This window comes from Odocoileus virginianus, chromosome 3, assembly GCF_023699985.2.
Source record: "Odocoileus virginianus isolate 20LAN1187 ecotype Illinois chromosome 3, Ovbor_1.2, whole genome shotgun sequence".
NCBI classification, from domain to species: Eukaryota; Metazoa; Chordata; class Mammalia; order Artiodactyla; family Cervidae; genus Odocoileus; species Odocoileus virginianus.
Window position 1 is genome coordinate 5,193,934 of NC_069676.1, and position 20,413 is coordinate 5,214,346.

Sequence of the window (20,413 nt, forward strand, 5' to 3'; positions counted from 1 at the left end):
TTGGGGAGGGGTTCTGGTGTCACCTACAGAGGAGGTTTACCTAGAGTGCCTGTTTCGGGGTGAGGGGGGCGTGTTAGGCAGGAGGGCATACCCAGAGTCCCCTGCTCCCCGGTCCCTAAATCCCTTCCCACAGTGAAGTTCGACCCCCACTATCTTGTGCTTCCTATTCACCATCTCACAGAGCTCGAACATGAGGTTTCAAACAGGAAGTGGTAGCAATAATAGCAACTGGCAAATCTTTTCTCCCAGCCCCCTCCCCCACCCTGGGGCCTGGCACCCTGCACGGCTCATCTCACCAAAAGGGAAGCTGAGACTCAGACGTGAGAAGCCCGTCATGGGAACTCACACTGGCCCCAAGTTCGCTGCTGCTTTACTTACTAAGTGCCTACATGAGCCAGGCACTGGGTGGGATGACAGCCTGGAGAGCCCATGCCACCGCAGTCCACCGATCAGCCTTCGGTGATCTGCGCCAATTACTGAGCGCTGTGTGTGCCTGGCGCCCGGCAACGCGCTCTGCACAGTTTAGCTCCTGTAATAGCACTGTCCCTTGGGGTGGGTGCACATCTGTAGCCAGCCCCCTCCAAGGGGAGTTAAGGCCAGCTCTGTGAATGACCAGAGTGAGAGCTGACCCAGCCCCCCAAAACAGTCCTTTCTCCTCTGGGCATCTGTGTGTCTTCCACACAAGGGGGATGTTGAAAAGACGTCATACGTAGCTGAGAACAGCTCTGGGCACAGAGCAAGGGCAGAAGGGGAAACTGAGGCTCAGTAAGACCAAGTATGCCTGGCCGCTCCACCCTGTGCCCCACCCATAGTTAATCAGAGAGGCCAGACGTGCCTTGGTGCCCTCCCCCCTTCCCTTCACAGCCCGGGGTGGGAGTGTTGTGATAACCCACAGCCCCCATTTCCTCCTGGCCAGGAAGGAGCCAGGCAGAGGAAGTATTAAGAGGAGTAATATAAACACTTCCCCCTCCCCCCCGCCGTGGCAAGGTCTAGAAGGGGCAGCGGCCACCACCCTGAGCAGGCCAGCCAGCCGAGCAGCTCTTGTACAAGGGGCAGACGCTGGGAGGAGATGGGCTTGGCGACGGAGCACGGGAGCCCCTATTCACGGGCCGGGAGCAGCTCCAGGGGCTGCTGGTACTATCTGCGCTATTTTTTCCTCTTCGTCTCACTCATCCAATTCCTCATCATCCTTGGCCTCGTCCTCTTCATGGTCTATGGCAACGTGCATGTGAGTACTGAGTCCAACCTGCAGGCCACCGAGCGCCGGGCCGACGGCCTGTACGGCCAGGTGATGGGGCTCACGGCTTCCCAGGCCAACCTGTCCAAGGAGCTCAACCTCACTGCCCGTGCCAGGGATGCAATCAATCAGATGATGCTAAGCGCCCGCCGAGACTTGGACCGAATCAATGCCAGCTTCCGCCAGTGCCAGGCTGATCGGGTAAGACCACCGGCTAGACACTCACCGTGGGGACCCCAGGCTGGTCACCTCACCTCTCTGAGCTTCACTTTCCTCATCCATGAAGACGGGGACATTTTGCATGACAAGCCCATGTAGAGAAGTGATGCGTTTTTTGTTCCTATGTCTCATGCAATATTTGGGACTTTGTTGTTGTTGTTCAGTCACTAAGTTGTGTCTGATTCTGCAACCCCATGGACTGCAGCACACCAGGCTCCTCTGTCCTTCACTATCTCCCAGGGTTTGCTCAAACTCACGTCCCTTGAGTCAGTGATGTTATCTAACCATCTCATCCTCTGCGGCCCCCTTCTGCTTTTCCTGTCAATCTTTCTCAGCATTGGGGTCTTTTCCAATGAGTTGGCTCTTGGCATCAGGTGGCCAAAGTATTGGAGCTTCAGCATCAATCTTTCCAATGAATACGCAGAGCTGATTTCCTTTAGGATTGACTGGTTTGATCTTCTTGCAGAGTATTTGGGACATACTTAGACTGAAAAAAATGATTTGTGGTCTATCTGGAATTCAAGTTGAACTGGGCATCCAGTCTGTTACCAGACATAGACGCTATATACATACTTAATATGTACACAGCACCCAGAAGGTGCCAGCATACACAAGCTGCAAATAAGAGCTGACTTAATAAAGCACACAGAGCGTTGAGTTCTGCATAATTAGTATGACTGGCCCAGGTCTGCCCGAGGCTGGATGTCTCCTTTGGAAATATTATTTTGTCACTGAATGCTGAGAGGTAGGGAGAAGCTTTAAAGCCCTTTTGCAGGGGGGAAATGGCCACATGATGTGAAGAACTGACTCACTGGAAAAGACCCTGATGCTGGGAAAGATTGAAGGCAGGAGGAGAAGGGGCCAACAGAGGATGAGATGGTTGGATGGCATTACCCACTCAGTGGACATGAGTTTGATTAAGCTTGGGGCATTGGTGATGGACAGGGAAACCTGACGTGCTGCAGTCCATGGTGTTGCAAAGAGTCGGACACGACTGAGCGACTGGACTGAACTGAACTGAACCGAAGAGAGGAAGTGGTTTTTGGGAGGCAGGGGAGCAGAAACGGCGCTTCCCTTGTGGCTCAGCTGGTAAAGAATCTGCCTGCAATGAGGGAGACTTGGGTTCGATCCCTGGGTTGGGAAGATCCCCTGGCAAAGGGAAAGACAAGTGAGCAGAACAGTTACCCTTGGGTCTTGTGGAGACTGTCACCCACTTCATACCCTCGGCTCCTGTCAAACTCACTCAGCAAGATCCCCTGGGGTTTCCCTCACACGCAGTTACTCTGGGGCGGTCCAGCTCCCGGGAGACACTGAGGATAAGGATGCCTCCTCAGGCTTTGGCTGGAATGGGGTGAGAGATGGGGTGAGCAGGAGAAGGGAAGTTTGCTGGGGGATGGGGGGACAGCCTCACTTTCCCCCACAGGAGGTCTCTGGGCTGTTTGGGGCAGGGGACAGCCCCAAATGGGAAGAAAACATCTTTCCTGGGGCTTCAAACTACCCAGTCCCTGCCCCTGGGCAGGAAGGACGTGCATGCCCCACCCCCATGAAACTGCCCAGTCAAGGGCGGTGTCCCCCAGTACAGGGCAGGCCCCCCTCAGACCCACAGAATGGGGTGAGTCCCCCCTCAGAAGCCGTCTGAGGCAAGTCCCTCCTCAGACCTCAGGGCAGGACCAGGTACCCACCCAAGAGCCCCCCAGGCCAGGGCAGCCCCCTCAGTTCAGGGCGGTCTTCTCAGTTCCAGGGAATTGGCTCATTTGGATCTTTCAGGACACAGATGGCCTTCCGGTCCAGGAACTGTTAGGAATCGCAGGATCGTAAAGTTTTATAGTTTTGTTTTTTCTTTTTCTGTTTTCCTTTTTTTTTTTTTTGGTCCCACTGCACAGGGATCTTGAGGCTTCTCAGGAGGCTCAGTGGTGAAAAATCCACCTGCAATGCAAGAAATGCAGGTTTGATCCCTGGGTGGAGAAGATCCCCTGGAGGAGGAAACGGCAACTCACTCCAGTACTCTTGCCTGGAGAATCCCGTGGACAGAGGAGCCTGGCGGGCTACAGTCCACGGGGTCACAAAGAGTCGGACACGACTGCCCAGGGGTCTTAGTTCCCTAACCAGGGGTTGAATCTGCACGCCTTGCAGTGGAAGTGTGGAGTCTTAGCCACTGGGCCACCAGGGAAGTTCCTCTTTTTATTGGTTTACTTTTTATCATAAAGTTATAGACTTGCATATCTTTGAATCCCAGATGCCCCCATCATAGAATATTAGAAATCTAAGAATCTGGATCTTCACAACTTTGAAATTTGAAAACCATAGCTTTTCTTCCCCTTTAAATTGACAAATTCTTCTGGCCTGGAACCCCTCGGGATTTTCTCCAAGGATCCCCAGAAAGTCAGTGCTAATGCTGGGGAAGAGCCCCCACCCTTGCCACGGCAGCCCCATCTGTCTGATGATAGCGAATCTTAGCCGCTGGACCACCAGACAAGTCCCAGGATTTTATTTCGAATTTGTAATAATATCTTTTAAAATTTTTATTTTATTGAAGTACATTTCATTTACATGTTGTGTTTATATCTATTGTACAACAAAGTGATTCAGTTACACATATGTATACATTAATATATTCTTTTTCCTATTTTTTCCATTGTAGTTTATTTATGGGGTATTAAATATAGCTCTGGTACGATACAGTAGGTAATAAACTTTTTGATGGTCAAATTGTTCTGAAATAGGCCACTAGGAATCCTGCGTTCTGGCTCCTGTGTCTTTTGACGTAACTCCAGTAGTCTTTAAGAGCTTCCTGGCTTTATGTCCTAACAAATATTTCAGAAAATGCTTCAGATTATTTATACTTGTTTACTAATCGGTGAGTTCTTTTCCTCTTAGTTCAGGGCAGCCACAGCTGCTAGAAAGTGAGGGAGGGACTCCTGAATTGCTTCAGAAAGATGTACCTGAACACTCCCTGACAAGAGAAGGTACTTTTTTGTATTGTTAGGTTGTGTTTGCTATTGTTTAGTTACTAAGTCAAGCCCGACTCTTTGCAACCCGGTGGACTGCAGCCTGCCAGACCCCTCTGTCCATGAGGTTTCCCAGGCAAGATACTGGAGTGGGTTGTCATTTCCTTCTCCATCAGACTGCATTAGTTCTAAGTACATGTTATTCTCATCATCTTGGCATCTGGGAACCTGTACAGAAGCAGAACTTTTGTATTTTGGGGAGCCGCTTCCTTCAACTAGAAGAAAACCTCTTTCTCACTTCATCTTTGGATCCAACTTACGCCCTTAGATCTTCCCTTTCTGTAGTTAAAGCTTTTGAAAACAGCACTTCCAGAGCCCTTTTTTCTTTTTTAAATTAATTTGTTAATTTGTCTGTGTGGGGTCTTAGCTGTGGCACATGGCATTTTTGATCTTCATTGTGGCCTGCATGATCTTTAGTTGTGGCATGTGGGACCTAGTGCCTGACCAGGGATCAAACCTTGGCCCCGTGCATTGGGAGGGCAGAATCTTAGCCACTGGACCAGGAAGGCAGTGCCCCCAGAGCTACTTTTGCTCTCCCCCCCCCAGGTCGTTAGCACAGGGTCAGCTTCCAAAAGGAGGAAGGACCAAAAAAAAGAGAAAAGCAAACCTTCTTCACCCCTCTCCTACCTTTTCTTGTTATGTTTCTACAGAGGCTTCTGTTTCAAAGTTTGAAAGGCACGCCCTTTGTTTATAAAGAAAAGTTACTTATAAAACTTTGTCAAGTTAAAATGTAATGCACAAGCTGTGCAATTGACCCATTCAAAGTGTACATAACAAAAAAAATGTAGATGAAAGAGAAAAAGTGTACATAACAATGATTTTTAGTACACTCACAGAGTTGGGTAACCATCGGTTTGATTTAGAACTTTCATTACCCCCAAAAGAAAGTGTATCAGCAGTCACTTCCCTCCCCCGTCCCCAGCAGCTGCAAATCTGCTTTCTGTTTCTATAGATTTACTTATTCCGGATATTTCATTTAAATAGAATGGGGCCTGTGTAACCTCTTGTGTCTGACTCCTCACACTCAGCATGATGTTTTCAAGTTCATCCACATTACTACATGTGTCAGTGCATCATTCCTTTTTTGTGGCAGAATAACATTCCACTGGGCGGCTGGATCACGTTTTATCCATTCATCTGCTGATGAAACACTTGGGTTGTTTCTACCTTATGGGTGCTGTGTCTCCGCTGCTGTGAATATTTGTGTACAAGTTTCTGTGTGAACATAGACTTCCATCGCTCTCAGATGTATATACCTAGACATAGAATTGCTGGGTCATAGTGTGATTCTATGGAAAATAGATGGGGAAACAATGGAAACAGTGACAGACTTTATTTTATTGGGCTCCAAAATCACTGCAGATGGTGACTGCAGCCATGAAATTAAAAGACGCTTGCTTCTTGGAGGAAAAGCTATGACAAACCTAGACTGCATATTAAAAGGCAGAGATGTGACTTTGCCAACAAAGATCTGTATAGTCAAAGCTATGGTTTTTCCAGAAGTCATGTATGGATGTGAGCATTGGACCATAAAGAAGGCTGAGCACCAAAGAATTGATGCTTTTGAACTGTGGTGTTGGAGAAGACTCTTGAGAGTCCCTTGGACTGCAAGGAGATCCAACCAGTCAATCCTAAAGGAAATCAACCCTGATTATTCATTAGATGGACTCATGCTGAAGCTGAAGCCTCAATACTTTGGCCACATGATGCAAAGAGCCAATTCATTGGAAAAGACCCTGGTGCTGGGAAAGGTTGAAGGCAGGAAGAAAAGGGGACAATAGAGGATGAGATGGTTGGATGGCATCACTGACTCAATGGACATGAGTTTGAGCAAACTCTGGGAGATGGTGAAGGACAGGGCACGCTGGGCATGCTGGCAGCCTGGCACGCTGCAGTCCATGGGATTGCAAAAAGTCAGACACCACTGAGCAACTGAACAACAGCGTGTAATTCTATGTTTAGCTTCTTGGAAAACTGCCAGACTATTTTCCACTGTGTCTCCATTATTTTTACAGTTCCACCAGTACTGACTGAGAATTCTGTTTCTTCACATCCTCACCAACACTTGTCCCTTCTTCTTTGTTTTATTTATGGCCATTCTGTATCATTCTGAGGTGATATCTTATCATGGTTTTTATTTGCATTTCCTGATGTCTAAAGATGGTGAATATTTTTTGATGTATTGGTTGACATTTTGTATGTCTTCTCCGGAACAATGTCTATTCAGATGCTTGGTCTGTTTTGCAATTGGCTTGCTTTTTATTATTAATTTCTAAAGAGTTTGCTTTTATATATTCTGGTTACTAGTCTCATCATCAGACAGATGATTTGCAAGTGTTTTTCCCATCTATGAGTTTTTTCCCCCTTTCTTGATGTTGTCCCCTGAGGCACAAAAGTTTGTAATCTTGGTGAAGTCCTATGTAGCTGTTTTCTCTTTGGCTGCTTGTGCTTTTAATATCATACCTAAGAAAACATTGCTGGGACTTCCCTGGTGGTCCAGTGGCTAAGACTCCAAGCTCCCAATGCAGGGGGCCTGGATTCAATCCCTAGTAGGGGAACTAGATCCCACATGCTGCTACTAAAAAACCCACATGATCCCACATGATGCACCTAAGACCCGGAACAGCCAAATGAATAAGTATTTTTTAAAAAGAAAAGGAGAGAATGTACTGCCAAGGTCAAACTCAGGCAGAGTTAACACCTAAGTTTTCTTCTGTGGAATTTTTTAGTTTATGCCCTTACATTTAGGTCTTCGATATGTTTTGAGCTAATTTTTGTATATGGTGTGAGTTAGAAGTGAAGTGAAGTGAAGTCGCTCAGTCATGTCTGACTCTTTGCGACCCCATGGACTATAGCCTACCAGGCTCCTCCCTCCATGGGATTCTCCAGGCAAGGATACTGGAGTGGGTTGCCATTTCCTTCTCCAGGGGATCTTCCTGACTCAGGGATCAAACCCAGGTCTCCTGCACTGCAGGCAGACGCTTTAACCTCTGAGCCACCAGGGTGTGAGTTAGGGGTCCAAATTTATTCCTTAGTATGTACCAGTCCAGTTGTGCCAGCACCATTTGTTGAAAAGAATCATCTTTTCCATGAAATAATCTTGTCACCTGTATTAGCTTGCTAGGACTGTCTTAACAAAGTACCACAAATCAGATGGCTTAAATAACAGAAGTTTATTTTCACAAAGTGCAGGATCAAGACATTGGCAGAATTGTTTCCTTCTAGGGCTTCCCAAGCAGCTCAAAACGTAAAGAATCTGCCTGCAATGCGGGAGACCTAGGTTCAATCCCTGGATTGGGAAGATCCCCTGGGGAAGGGCATGGCAACCCGCTCCAGTATTCTTGCCTGGAGAATTCCATGGACAGAGGAGCCTGGTGGGCTACAGTTCACGGGGTCACAAAGAGTTGGACCTGACTTGAGTGACTAACTCACAGGACCATCAGGGAAGGAGCCGTTCCATGCCTCTCTCCTGGGCTTGCAGATGGCGGCCTTCTCCCTGTGTCTTCAGGTCACGTCTGTGCGTGTCTGGGTGTCCAGATTTCCTCTTATAGGAACTGCATTCACTGTGGATTAAGGCCCACCCAATGACCTCATCTTAATTTAACCTCCCCTTTAAAGATCCTCTCCAAAAAGATTCACATTCTGAGGTCCTGAGGATTACGACTTTGACATGGAAATCTGGGGTAGGGGACAACAATCCAGCCCAAACTAGCATCCATGTTGAAAAGCTTTTTTTTTTTTAAGATACTTACTTCTTTATTTTATGGCCAGGCTGGGTTTTGGTGCTGCACGCAGGCTTTCTCGGGTTGCAGAGCTTTCCCCTGTTGCAGAGTACAGTCTCCGGGCACGCAGGCTTCAGTGGTTGTGGCACGCAGGCTTCATTGTCCCTTGGTATTTGGGATCTTCCAGGGATTGAACCCATCTCCCTTGCACTGGCAGCTGAATTCTTTACCACTGAGCCACCAGGGAAGCCCCTAAACATCTATTTTTTTTTTTCCATTTATTTTTATTAGTTGGAGGCTAATTACTTTACATCATTACAGTAGTTTTTGTTATACATTGAAATGAATTAGCCATGGATTTACATGTATTCCCCATCCCAGTCCCCCCTCCCACCTCCCTCTCCACCCGATCCCTCTGGGTCTTCCCAGTGCACCAGGCCCGAGCACTTGTCTCATGTACCCAACCTGGGCTGGTGATCTGTTTCACCCTAGATAATATACATGCTAAACATCTATTTTTGACTGGCTGTAAATGTTTACAAGATTCCTTCAGGTTATACAATGCATCAGTGTATAAATTATTCCTTTTTATTGCCGAATAGTATTAATCATAAAACTTTTTTTTTTTTCCCCTAGTTGACTAGAATGCGTAGGGGAAAGGGTGGGATTTTTTTAACCTTTTTTCTTTTTGAATGAGAGGTTCTTTAAATTTTATAATGTTTTACAATTTTCAAAAGTTTCACACACATGATTTCATATAATCCTATAATAACCCATTTAAACAAAAATTCCAGCTCTGTACTGGTCCTTCCCTCTTCCTTGTCCTCACTGGTAACCTCTAGTTTGCTCTCTGTATCTGTGAGTCTGCTTTTGTTTTGTTATATTCACTAGTTTGTCATATTTTTTAGATTCTGACTATCAGTGATACAATACAGTGTTGGTCTTTGTCACAGATGCCCTTTAAGTCCATCTGTGTTGGTACATATGGCAAAAGTTCATTCTTTTTTATGACTGAGTCGTATTCCATTCTTTATAATTGTAACAACTTTCGAAGCTCAGACCAGCATCCCCTGTAAAGAGGCTACTGTCCTTGTGAACTGTGCCAACACAGACCACCTGGTTGGCAGATCTGGGTCCCCCATCGCAAAGGTCTGGGCAGGCCTAGGGGCGGGGGGTCCCACAGGTGCTGGGCACCGACCTCTGTCTTGCATCCCATTCCGGTAGGTGATTTACATGAACAACCAGCGATACATGGCTGCCATCATCTTGAGCGAGAAACAGTGCCAAGAGCACCTCAAGGAAGCTAACAAGAGCTGCGATGGTGAGTGGGTGAGGGTTAGTCGGGGTCACGGGCCGTGGAGAGCAAGGTGGCAAGATTCCCCGCCCAGTCTCTTGGCGACTCCCCCCTTCCTGAGTCTTCTGGTCCTATACCCCTAGCTTTGGCCCTCACGCTGACCCAGAAAGCCAAGACACTGGAGGTGGAGCTGGCAAAGGAGAAGTTGGTGTGTACCAAAGACAAGGACGGTCTGACAGTGGGCAAGCGAGTGGTAGAAGAACAGTTGGCCGAGTGCGGCAAAACCCGCGACCAGCAACAGCAGGAACGGCTGCTGGCTGAGGACCGGCTGCGGAAGGTGCAGGCCTTCTGCCTCCCCCTGGACAAGAACAAGTTTGAGACGGACCTGCGAAACCTCTGGAGGGACTCCATCATCCCGCGCACCCTCAGTACCCTGAGCTTCAACTTGTACCATCCCCTCGGCTCGGAACTGCCTTCCATCCAGAGAGCCTGCGACAGCCTGCCCTCCATCATGACCTCCAAGGTAGAAGAGCTGGCCCGGAGCTTGCGGGCTGGCATCGACAGCGTGACCCTCGAGAACGAGAAACTCCAGCGCCAGAAACTGGAGGTCGAGCAGAGCCTGCGTGCCAGTCAGGAGGCCAAGGAGAAGGTGGAGAAGGAGGCGCAGGCCCAGGCTGTCAAGCTCCAAACTGAATGTGCCCGCCAGACCCAGCTGGCCCTGGAGGAGAAGGTGGCGCTGCAGAAGGAACGGGACAGGCTGGCCAAGGAGCTGGAGGAGAAGAAGCGGGAGGTTGAGCACCTCAAGTTGCAGCTGGCAGTCAGCAACTCAGCCCTGGACACCTGTATCAAGACGAAGGTGCGTGGGGGGCCCCAGATTCAGGTTGCATTGGAGGGACGGGTCTGCAGGCCGAGTTGATGGTGATGTTGAACTTGGGTTTGAACTTGGCTTTTTTTTTTTTAACTTCTTTTTGAGGTTGGCTTCCCACTGTAGATTGGTTTTGTTAGGACTCACTTGAGAGTTTCACTGATGTTAGGATTGAGGCAGAGCTTAAAATTTGTATCAGCACTGAGAAAGGGGATGTGGTTAAGACTGGACTCGGAGGTAGGGTGTCCATCAGGTCCAGGGTTGAATGAGGGGTGAATCTAGAACTGTGATTCCTTTGGGACTGGGGTGAGTTGAGACATTGAGGGTGGATTTAGACTTGAGGCTGGGATCACATATGGGTGCCCATGAGTCTAGAATGGCCTTAGGATTATGATCATGTATTGACACAGGATTTTATTGGCATTAGGACTGCAGTGGAGTTTGGATTGGGAATGATATTAAGAAAGAGATAAGGATTGGAGTTGAGTTTAGGAAGGTGGTGGGCCTCAAAATTGGCTTAGCGTTAGAATTAGGGACTCATTCAGTGTTGGTGTCAGGGTCAGGATGGATTTGAGTTGAGTTGAAGGATCAGAGGGTGCTGGATTAAGGATTGGAAGTGACCCTGAGGTCAGCATGAGGGTTAAGGCAGGTCACAGGAAAGGCTTGATGTGGGTGCTAAACTTGTGTTTAGAGTTGGGTCAAGGTGAACTATTGGTGACTCCTGGGTCTAGAGCTGGTTTCGGTTAAGGTAAGAGTTTCAAGTAGGATTTTGTTAATCTTAGAATTAGGTTGAGTTTGGAATATGGATTGTGAGGAAAGGTTAAAAGTTGGGTCAGGGTCAGAGGTTGCATGCAGAGTGGTTATTGTATCTAGGTCAAGTGAAAAGCGAATCAAGGATTTCAGTGGTTTTGGAATTGCATTGAGTTAAGGCTGGAGTTGAGGCTTAGGTTACTATAGGCGGTTGGTGGGGCTAGAGATGCTTAGAAGTTTGGGGCTAAGGGTAGATTCAGCACTTCATGGGCATTAAGATTGGGGTTGGGATTAATCATGGGTTAGGAGTTGAGACTAAGTTGAGTTTAGGGTGGTTGGTTGGGGTTGGGTGGGGTTGGCATTGGGATATATTTGAAGGGAAAGATTAGGTGATCCTGAGTTAGAGCAGGGATGTACCAGAGTTCCGGTGAGGGTCAGGGTTGGGTCTCGTGTAGAAGCTGGGTGGATATTGATCTTGGACTGAGGTTGGTTAGAATTCTAGCTCAGGTAGAGACTGAGGTCTAAGGTTGAGTTGGGGTTGAGTGTGGTATTGGGAAAGTCTTTATGGGTGGTCATAGGGGAATATAGGACTGGGGCTCAGGGAATGAAGTTGTGGAGTAGATTTTTCACAGTGACTGGGACTAGGGGATGGGTTATGGTCAGGGTTAGATGTAAAGTAATAGATCAGATTTGTCATTGAGATTGGATTTGATTCTAAGGGAGGTTCTGACGGGTTAGGATCCAATTTTAGGTAATTGAGTTCAGAACTGGTTTTTAATTTCAGGCTTGTAGGAATTCATTTAGGGTTGTTTGAGGGGTGGCCTTGAGGATGGAGGTCCAATTGGTTTGCAGAGTGGATCAACTTCAGTCTGGAACAGGGCTGGATTGGCTGGATAGACTCGACTGGGGCCACGGATTGGAGTCAGGTTGGCACTGAGGCTGTAGTGGAGACCAAGGCAGGATCCCTGCAGAATGGGGTCTCTGAGGGGGTTGCCAAGGGGAAGTCAGTGCCTGGAGCTCCCAGTCATTTCAGGGCAGATGCCTGCAGGTGATTATATAGCCATCATCGTATGTGTCCTTCTTCCATGGGTATCTGTCGGTTTCTCTGCCCTGGAAGGAACTCAGGTCTCTAAGGGTGTAGAAAAGCAGGAAACTCCCTAGGACTTGTGTTTGGGGGCGCTGGCCTCCACCAACCTCCCTTCACTCTTCTTTCCACAGTCGCAGTTGACGCAGTTGACGATTCCTGGGCCAAGACCCGTGGCCCCTGCCCCCAACCCTCCACCTATTGGTGAGTGACAGAGGGCAGGGCCAACATGGGGGGCGGATTCCACCTTGTATCCCGGGTTGCCAGCCCATCCCTGGCCCTGGAGGCAGGGCTACTAAGGCCCCCAGTTAGCCCTGACCCCTCCCTCTTTCGGCAGACCCAGCTAGCCTGGAGGAATTTAAGAGAAGGATCCTGGATTCCCAGCGGGCCCCTGCCAGCAACGTCTTGGTCTCAGCCAGGTGAGGCTCAGGACTGTCTCAGGCTGACAGTGCAGTCTCAGGGTTTGAACAAGGCTGGGTACAGAACTGGGGTGGGGGGCGGGGGGCTCATATCACACTGTTTGTTCCTTAACTGAGCGCTTGCTGTATATACCAGGCCCTGTGCTGGCACCTTTGGCTTCCCTGCTGGTTCAGATAGTAAAGAATCTGCCTGCAATGCGGGAGACTCAGGTTCAATTCCTGGGTCAGGCAGATCCCTTGGAGAAGGGAATGGCAAACCACTCCAGTATTCTTGCCTGGAGAATCTCACGGACAGAGGAGCCTGGTGGGCTACAGTCCATGGGGTTGCAAAGAGTCGGACACGACTGAGTGACCCACACTTCATGCTGGGCCCAGGGTCAGAGCCGTGCCCAAGACACATACAGTTTCATTCATGAAAGTCTCTGAATAATGGGCCAGAGAGACAATGAAGGAGGCAGGGTAAGAAAAATGGACAAAAACATGCCGTGATTGGGTGCTGACTGCAATCTTGGCCTAGTCCTAAGCACTCTGTCCATTTAACTCGTTTAATCTTCAGAATCTTAACCCATGGGTGAGCTACTGTTACCACATTCTGGAGGAAGCGAATGAGGCATGGGGGTGGGGGTGTGCGTCATGCCCCAGGTAATACAGCTGGGACGTGAACCTAGGCGATCAGGCTCCAGACAGGCAAGGGAGAGCCTCGGTGAGGGAGGGATCTTTGAGCTGGAAGACGGACAGGAGCCGACCTGGGGGACAGCAAGGGGGACAGTCCCTGCAGGTGGCAAGAACTGCCGGAGCAAAGCCGAGGGTAGCAGGAGTGAACGAAGCCAAGGAAGGGTCGGAGGGAGAGCAGGGTCTGAGGGTGACCCTGGGTCTCTCCCTCCACCCTCTGAGCCACACTTTCTAACTCCACAGAAATGTTGGGGGGGTGAGGGTCCCTGAAATCATCTTCCCAGATGTTGCAGTGGTAACGAGCCTGCCTGCCAATGCAGGAGATGCGAGAGATATGGGTTCCGTCTCTGGGTCGGGAAGATCCCCTGGAGGAGGAGATGGTAACCCACTCCAGTATTCTTGTCTGGAAAATTCCATGGACAGAGGGGCCTGGCTGGCTACAGTTCGTGGGGTCACAAAAGAGTCGGACATGACTGAGCAACTGAGCATGCACACACACACTCTGAGATTCAGGGCAAGAAAATACTTTGCTGGCTGTAAAGTGCTGTCCACGACTGGCTGGAGCAAGGGACCCAGAGCCTCAGTAGGGAGCATCACGGGTGCCTGGCACATGACCAGGCCATAGCTCCATGCCTTTGCCCCCCTCCCCTCCTCCCCGGGTCCAGTCACCCTTTGGACGACAGCCTGTGCGTCACGGGGAAGGTGACTCAGGCCACGGCCCCTAGAACACCCTGTGCTCCCACTAGGAGTCAAGGATTGGCTTTCCATTTGCAGTTTATGACCTGAGGTTCAGGGAAGTGTGTGGAATTTTTTTCAGATCCCTCTGACCCCAAAGCCTGCGCTGTCCAAGCTTTTGCTGTGCGGCTATCATCAAGCTAGATCTATTTCAGCCCCAGGGTGCTAAACAAAGCCCATAGGATCCAAAGGACTTACAAAAGTCTGTCACTAACTCCCCAGAGATCTCCACACCCAGCTCCATCTTCACCGTGTCTCTTCTTACATACTCCTCCTGACGGAGAACTCACCCCCCTTCAGAACGGGTCCCCTCACTCTTTGAATAGAGTTTGACCCTGCTTTTTGAACAAACAGAGCTTTCCTCTCTCCATCTTGGCCTGAAGCCATCATGGCAAGGAAGGAGGTTCTATTATTATCCCCATTTCTCAGAGGAGGGAACTGAGGCCCCAGGGAAGTGATCAGCCCGGGGTCATGCGTCAGCAACTCCGGGTTGGAGCCAGGCTCACCATCCAAGCGTGTCTGGGTCCCAGCTGAGAATGGGGAAGCTCTTGACATTGTTTACCCCAAGTGACGCACCCCACCCCCTCCCCTCCGAGGAAACAATGTGTGCTTAAGCCTGGCCCCTCCTGCTTCTCTCTGCAGGATCGCAGGAAGAGCCTCTGGCCCACGGGCTCCGGCTTGATTTGCCTCCCCGTGAGAGAGGGGCCAGAGACAGGCAGGCTGGGGTCTTCAGCTCTGGGTTTGAGTCCCAGTTCATCCAGTCACTCACTGGACAAGTTGTGAATGACTGAACTGTAACATCTGATTTTTACAGGCACCCAATAGGGAGGCTTCAAATCACCCATCCCATGGTGGGGACTGTTGGTTGCTTTTCCACTCTTATTCCTTCTGGGTCTCCAGAAAGTCTGTGCTGTTGCTAAGTCACCCCCCATGCACCCCAGATCCTTGCAGCTTGCCTGTGCTCACAGAGGGAGGGGACACCCAGGCCTCCGCCATGGCTGGGCCTGAGAACAAGGTCACGCTTTTTAACTGAACATTGTTATGTGGTTTTCTATTAGTGCCAAAATGTGCTGAAAGCCTTAGTTGCTCAGTTGTGTCTGACTGTTTTTGCAACCCCATGGACTGTAGCCCACCAGGCTCCTCTGTCCATGGAATCCTCCATGTAAGAATACTGGAGTGGGTTGCCATTCCCTGCTCCAGGGGATGGATCTTCCTGACCCAAGGCTCGAACCTGGGTCTCCTGAGTTGCAAGCAGATTCTTTTTTTTTTTTCAATTTTATATTTACTGGTTGTGCCAGGTCTTAGTGGTGGCATGCAACTCTTACTTGCAGCATGTGGGATCTAGTTCCCTCACCAGGAATTGAACCCATGCCCCCCTGCATTTGGAGCGTGGAGTCTTAGCCACTGGACCACCAGGGAAGTCCCTCAAGCAGATTCTTTACCATCTGAGCCACCAGGGAAGCCGAATGTTCCAGCTTTCCTCTGCTTAGTAAGGCTGCGCTTCCTTTGGAGACCAGTTTATAAAATTTAAAAAAACAGAATGGAAGTGAAACAAACATTAAGTAAATGTTGGTTTCGTGGCTCTGTGGTTGAAGATGGAGAAAGTCACAGTGTGTAAGGTTGAAGATGGAGCTTCAGCCCTGACTCTGAGCCAGGCAGAGAGCAAGTGTCGATTCAGGTTCACTACCATCACTATGACCATTTGTTTTATCGTTCAACCCATATTTCTTGAGCAGCTGTTTGGTGCCAAGGACACAGAGAAGAATAAGGCACAGATGTTCAAATTCCCACCCCCTGTATGACTGCCAGTCTAGTGGGGGAGACGGATAACAAACCAGATGAATGAGCTATGACAGGGCCCCTTGGTAATGAGTGAGACAGAGAAGGGATGAGGGAGCTTGAAGAGGTTGGAATTTTCCACCGGGGGTAAGGGCGGGCTTCACTGAGGAGTGATATGTGACCAGAGAACTAAAAGTGAGGGAGGAACCAGGAGGAGATTCCTTGCAGGGTGCCAGGCAGTGAGGCAGCCTGTGCAAAGGTCCTGAGGCAGGACCATCCAAGCCTGGAGAGTTTGAGTGAGGAGTTAGGTGTGGCTGGAGTGGAGTGATGGAGCGGGGAGTGGGAGGAGGTGAGGCTGGGGTGATGGCAGGACAGATCAGGCAGGGCCTTGGGGCAGTGGTGAGCACTTTGGGAGCCCCGCGAGGGGCTGTGAGCAGCAGAGGACAGATCTGCCTCAGGTGTTGATTGCTGTTCTGCGGGCTGAAGGCAGGAACCTGGGACCAGGGTGAGGGCGACAGCCCTGGTCCAGGTGATCAGTGAGGCTTAGAAAATGGCCAGGGACGACCCTCCCTTGCAGGTTGGTGGGCAGGAATGGTTAAAGAATCTGATCTCTAAAAAAAAAAAAAAAAAAAAAGAATCTGATCTCTGTCGGGGCTGGCTCAAAGCCAGTGGATCCTGGTGAGGGACAGAGGCTGGAGCTGGTTGTGGGGGGGCGGGGGGAGGGGGGTTCGGAATCTACGAACGTGAGGCTGTGGGGGCCCCAGGGAAGAGCCGGGGAAGGAAGGGAGGGGGCCAGCGGAAGCAGGACTTGGCTGAGGCCCCCACCTCCCCCATCAGGAAACAGCCTCCGCGTCAACCTCTGACCCCTCACGGGAACCTTTGCCAGGCCAAGGAGGGGGAAGGGCATTCCAGACAGTGGGACGGCTCCGGCAGAGGCGAGGCGGAGGGGCAGTGTTGAAGGGATGGCTCTGAGAATTTGGGCGATGCTTGGACAGGTTTTGATTCCCTAGTGGGGAGGTCTGGGAGTTGGGGGCGGAGTGGGTGGAGCCTTGAATGCCAGATACAGAAGATTTGGCTTTAAAAAAAGCTGTCTTTGTCCTGAGGGTGCAGAGGAGCCAGGGAAGCCTGTGAAAAGGGGCAGGCTCATTAGAAAAACCTTCCTGGGAGTGAATGAGGGGCCAGCTCTAGGTCAGTTCTGAATGGACTAAAGAGGGAAACTAAAGTCCTGCCTGGGCAGTCGGTGGTGGAGGGTGGAGGGGGGACTGGGGCGGCAGGGGCTTTGGGCAAACTCCCAGGATCCCAGGGCCTTAGGGAGCAAAGGGGAGAGTCAGACAGACGGCAGCAGAACCTGGAGGTGGCCTCTCGGAACCTCAGTCTCGTCAGCGGTGTAATGGACAGGCACACACCTCAGTCCCACAGAGGTTCAACAAGACGAAATCTAAGGGGAGGTTGATACTGGTGTCGACTAAAAAAACTGTACAATGCAAGTTAGGTTTTATTTGGGGCCATGTGAGGGCTGCAGGCCAGGAGACAGAAGATCAGGTAACTCTGAACAACGGCTCCAAAGAGATAGGGAGAAGACGGTACATATGTGATTTTGGTAAAAGGGGCGTACATGAGATCAAGCACATATTTTTCTTGTAGAAAGCTCCTGCTAGTCACAAGAAACAGCTGTCACCATGAAGGATTTTAGTGCTTTTCTAGATATGAGGAGATACAAAAATTGGGCTCATAAAATTAGCTCCAGAGAATATATAACTATTAAAGACCTGTCCTGCCAGCTTCCTGGAGCACAGGGTGCTTCATTTCTGCTTTCTCCTCTGAGCTTCTTCAGGGGGTGTTGGAGGTCAGCAGCTGCAGTAGCACATGATTTAATCCTTGTTGAGGTAGATGGCAGTGCCCACAGCAAGTGCCAATTTGTGATTGACACCGGAAAGACCCCTAGGGTTCTTGGGAGCTAGAAGGGGCCCAGGGTAAGAGGCAGGCCCAGGCGAGGTTTGTCCTGCTGTCTGCCTGACGGACTGTTGTATTCTCATCTCCTTCCTGCTCCAGTGGCTGAGGAGGCTCCAGGCCCCGCTGACCGAGGGGTGGCCCGACTCACCTGTCTGGAGACCCGGTGCAGCAAGACGCCCGCAGCGTGGGATGCAGCCAGGGTGGCGTCAGATGACCTCCCGCACACACACCAAAGTGGGCGCCCTGGGCAGGCGTCCTCTGCTCACCCTCGCCCACACCCTCCCTGCACGCCCCAATGCTGTCACACAGACTCACACCCACACCACACCATCCCTCACTCCTAGACACCGTGACGACGTCACAAATGCAGTGACATCACATGGACAGCTTGGTGGCGTCACACGGAGACGAGGCGATGACATCACAGAGACACGCGGCGACACCACACACGCAGTTTCTGCCTAGCCCCTGCCCAAAGTCACCCCTTCGTGCACCCAGGCCAAGGCGCCCATCCTATCCCACTTGTTTAGAGCATTTTAGTGCACCGGGTCTGAGGAAGTGAGAACAGGAAGACATTCACCTTTGTCCTCCCCTGAGAGTTTCTAGGCCCCCCTGGAGAGGGAATGTCTCTGATCCGGGGCCCCCTCAGAGCCCGAGAGGGGGCTGCCCCTTCACCCTTTCTTCCTGTACACCCAGTCCTGCCTGTGGCCCGTATAAATGTTAGTAGCACTAAATAAATGTTATCGAAACCCTTCAAAGTCTCCTGAGTTATGATTTCTGCTTTGAAAAGGCACCACCAGGCTCTGAGTGGCCAAAGAACTAGCAATAAGATGAAAGTCGAAAAATCCCATCCCCAGCAGCCCCAGAACAGAAGACCCTTCAACCTGGAACAAACATGGGTGGACGACGGCTTCCCTCAAGATGCAGGCATCTCCATGTGCATGTGCGTGCTAAGTCACTTCAGTGGTATCCGACTCTTTTCGATCCCATGGACGGTAGCCCGCCAAGCTCTTCTGTCCTTGGGATTCTCCAGGCAAGAATACTGGAGTGGGTTGCCAGGCCCTTCTCCAGGGGATCTTCCTGACCCAGGGATCAAACCCGCGTCTCCTGCAGCTCTTGCGTTGCAGGCAGATTCTTCACCACTGAGCCGACGGGGAAGCTCCAGGCATCTCTGTATGTGGAGAGAAATGGCAAAATCATATAATCAATAAGAGTCATATGAAATGCCTACAAAGCCCCACATTATGACAGCGATAATATGAATTTAGTGTTTCTTTAAAATAGCAGAAGTTTTTCTATTTTTTTTTTAAAGCAGAAATTGAAAACGCAGTTTCTTTCTTTTTCATTTTTTAATGTAGTATGGTTGACTGGGGCTTCCCCTGGTGGCTCAGCAGTAAAGAATCGCCTGCAATGCAGAAGACATGGATTCGATCCCTGGGTAGGGAAGGTCCTCTGGAGGAAGCAATGGCAACCCACTCTGGTAGTCTTGCCAGCAGCATCGCATGGACAGAGAAGCCCTTGCATCCACTGGGTCGCAAAGAGTCGGACAAGATTGAGCAACTGAACACACATCACACACAGTTGATTTTTAATGTTGTGAAAGTTTCAGGTTTGCAGCACAGTGATTTCAGTTATACATATACATACCTATATTTAAAAAGCAGTTTCTGGGACTTCCTTGGTGGCCCAGTGGTTAAGAATCTGCCTGCCAAGGCAGGGAACACAGGTTCGATCCCTGGTCCGGGAAGATCCCACATGCTGTGGAGCAACTAAGCCTGTTCACCGCAGCTACTGAGCCCGAGGGCCCCAGAACCCGTGCTCCACAGCTGGAGAAATCACCACACCCTGCGACTGCAGAGTGACCCCCGCTTGCCTAACTTGAGAAAGCCCGTGCATAGCGAGCAAGACCCAGTGCAGTTAGAAGTAAATAAACAAATAAATAAAATTTTAAGGCAGTTTCCTAAATAAATACAAATCAGTTTCTAAAAAAGCAGATTATTTACCTGTAGCTTTTGTTTCTGGTGGAAATGGCAACCCACTCCAGTACTCTTGCCTGGAAAAATCCCACGGATGGAGGAGCCTGGTAGGCTACAGTCCATGGGGTGGAAAAGAGTCGGACACAACTGAGAGACTTCACTTTCACTTTTTGTTTTTGGTAGATTTGCAAAGATTCCCCCAGGTACAGACAATGAGGAACAGGCTATGAGGAACCACAGCCTGTTTGTCAGGAACTCCTTATTCCAGAACAATTTCACAAAAGTCCCAAGCATTTGTTTTTGGGGGGGATTTTTGGTGGGAAGGTAGACGTTAGAAAGGGCATCAGTGTCCAGTGTGGGAGCAGTTAAACTCACCGATCACTAAATAAGTAGGAAGCCAGGGAAATTTTGCACATTAGAGGGAGCCAGGGAAATCACATCATACCAATTAGACTGGGTTGGGGGGAAGGAAAAGGATAAAAAGCCATAATCCCTACTGCTTGTGAAGATGTAGAAAAAAGGGCATTTTCCTATAGGACTGGTAGAAATGTCCATCTCATCCTGGCCCTTTTGGAAATAAGTTTGATGATATTTAATAAAAGTGAAGGCAGGGAATTCCCTGGCAGTCCAGTGGTTAGGACTCCTTGGTTTCACTGCCAAGGGTCCAGGTTCAATTCCTAATCAGAGAACTAAGATCCCA

At 49.9% G+C, this 20,413-nt stretch overlaps 1 protein-coding gene across 1 annotated transcript; it reads left to right on the plus strand.

Annotated features, from left to right (window-relative positions):
• Positions 1-935: 935 nt before the first annotated feature.
• Positions 936-18,495, plus strand: PLVAP (plasmalemma vesicle associated protein). The gene is made up of 6 exons (XM_020880655.2): positions 936-1,438; positions 9,411-9,507; positions 9,624-10,336; positions 12,314-12,383; positions 12,517-12,598; positions 17,837-18,495. Exons 1-6 carry the CDS (start codon positions 1,070-1,072, stop codon positions 17,841-17,843), a joined length of 1,338 nt encoding a protein of 445 aa, XP_020736314.2. The 5' UTR covers positions 936-1,069; the 3' UTR covers positions 17,844-18,495.
• Positions 18,496-20,413: the final 1,918 nt, after the last annotated feature.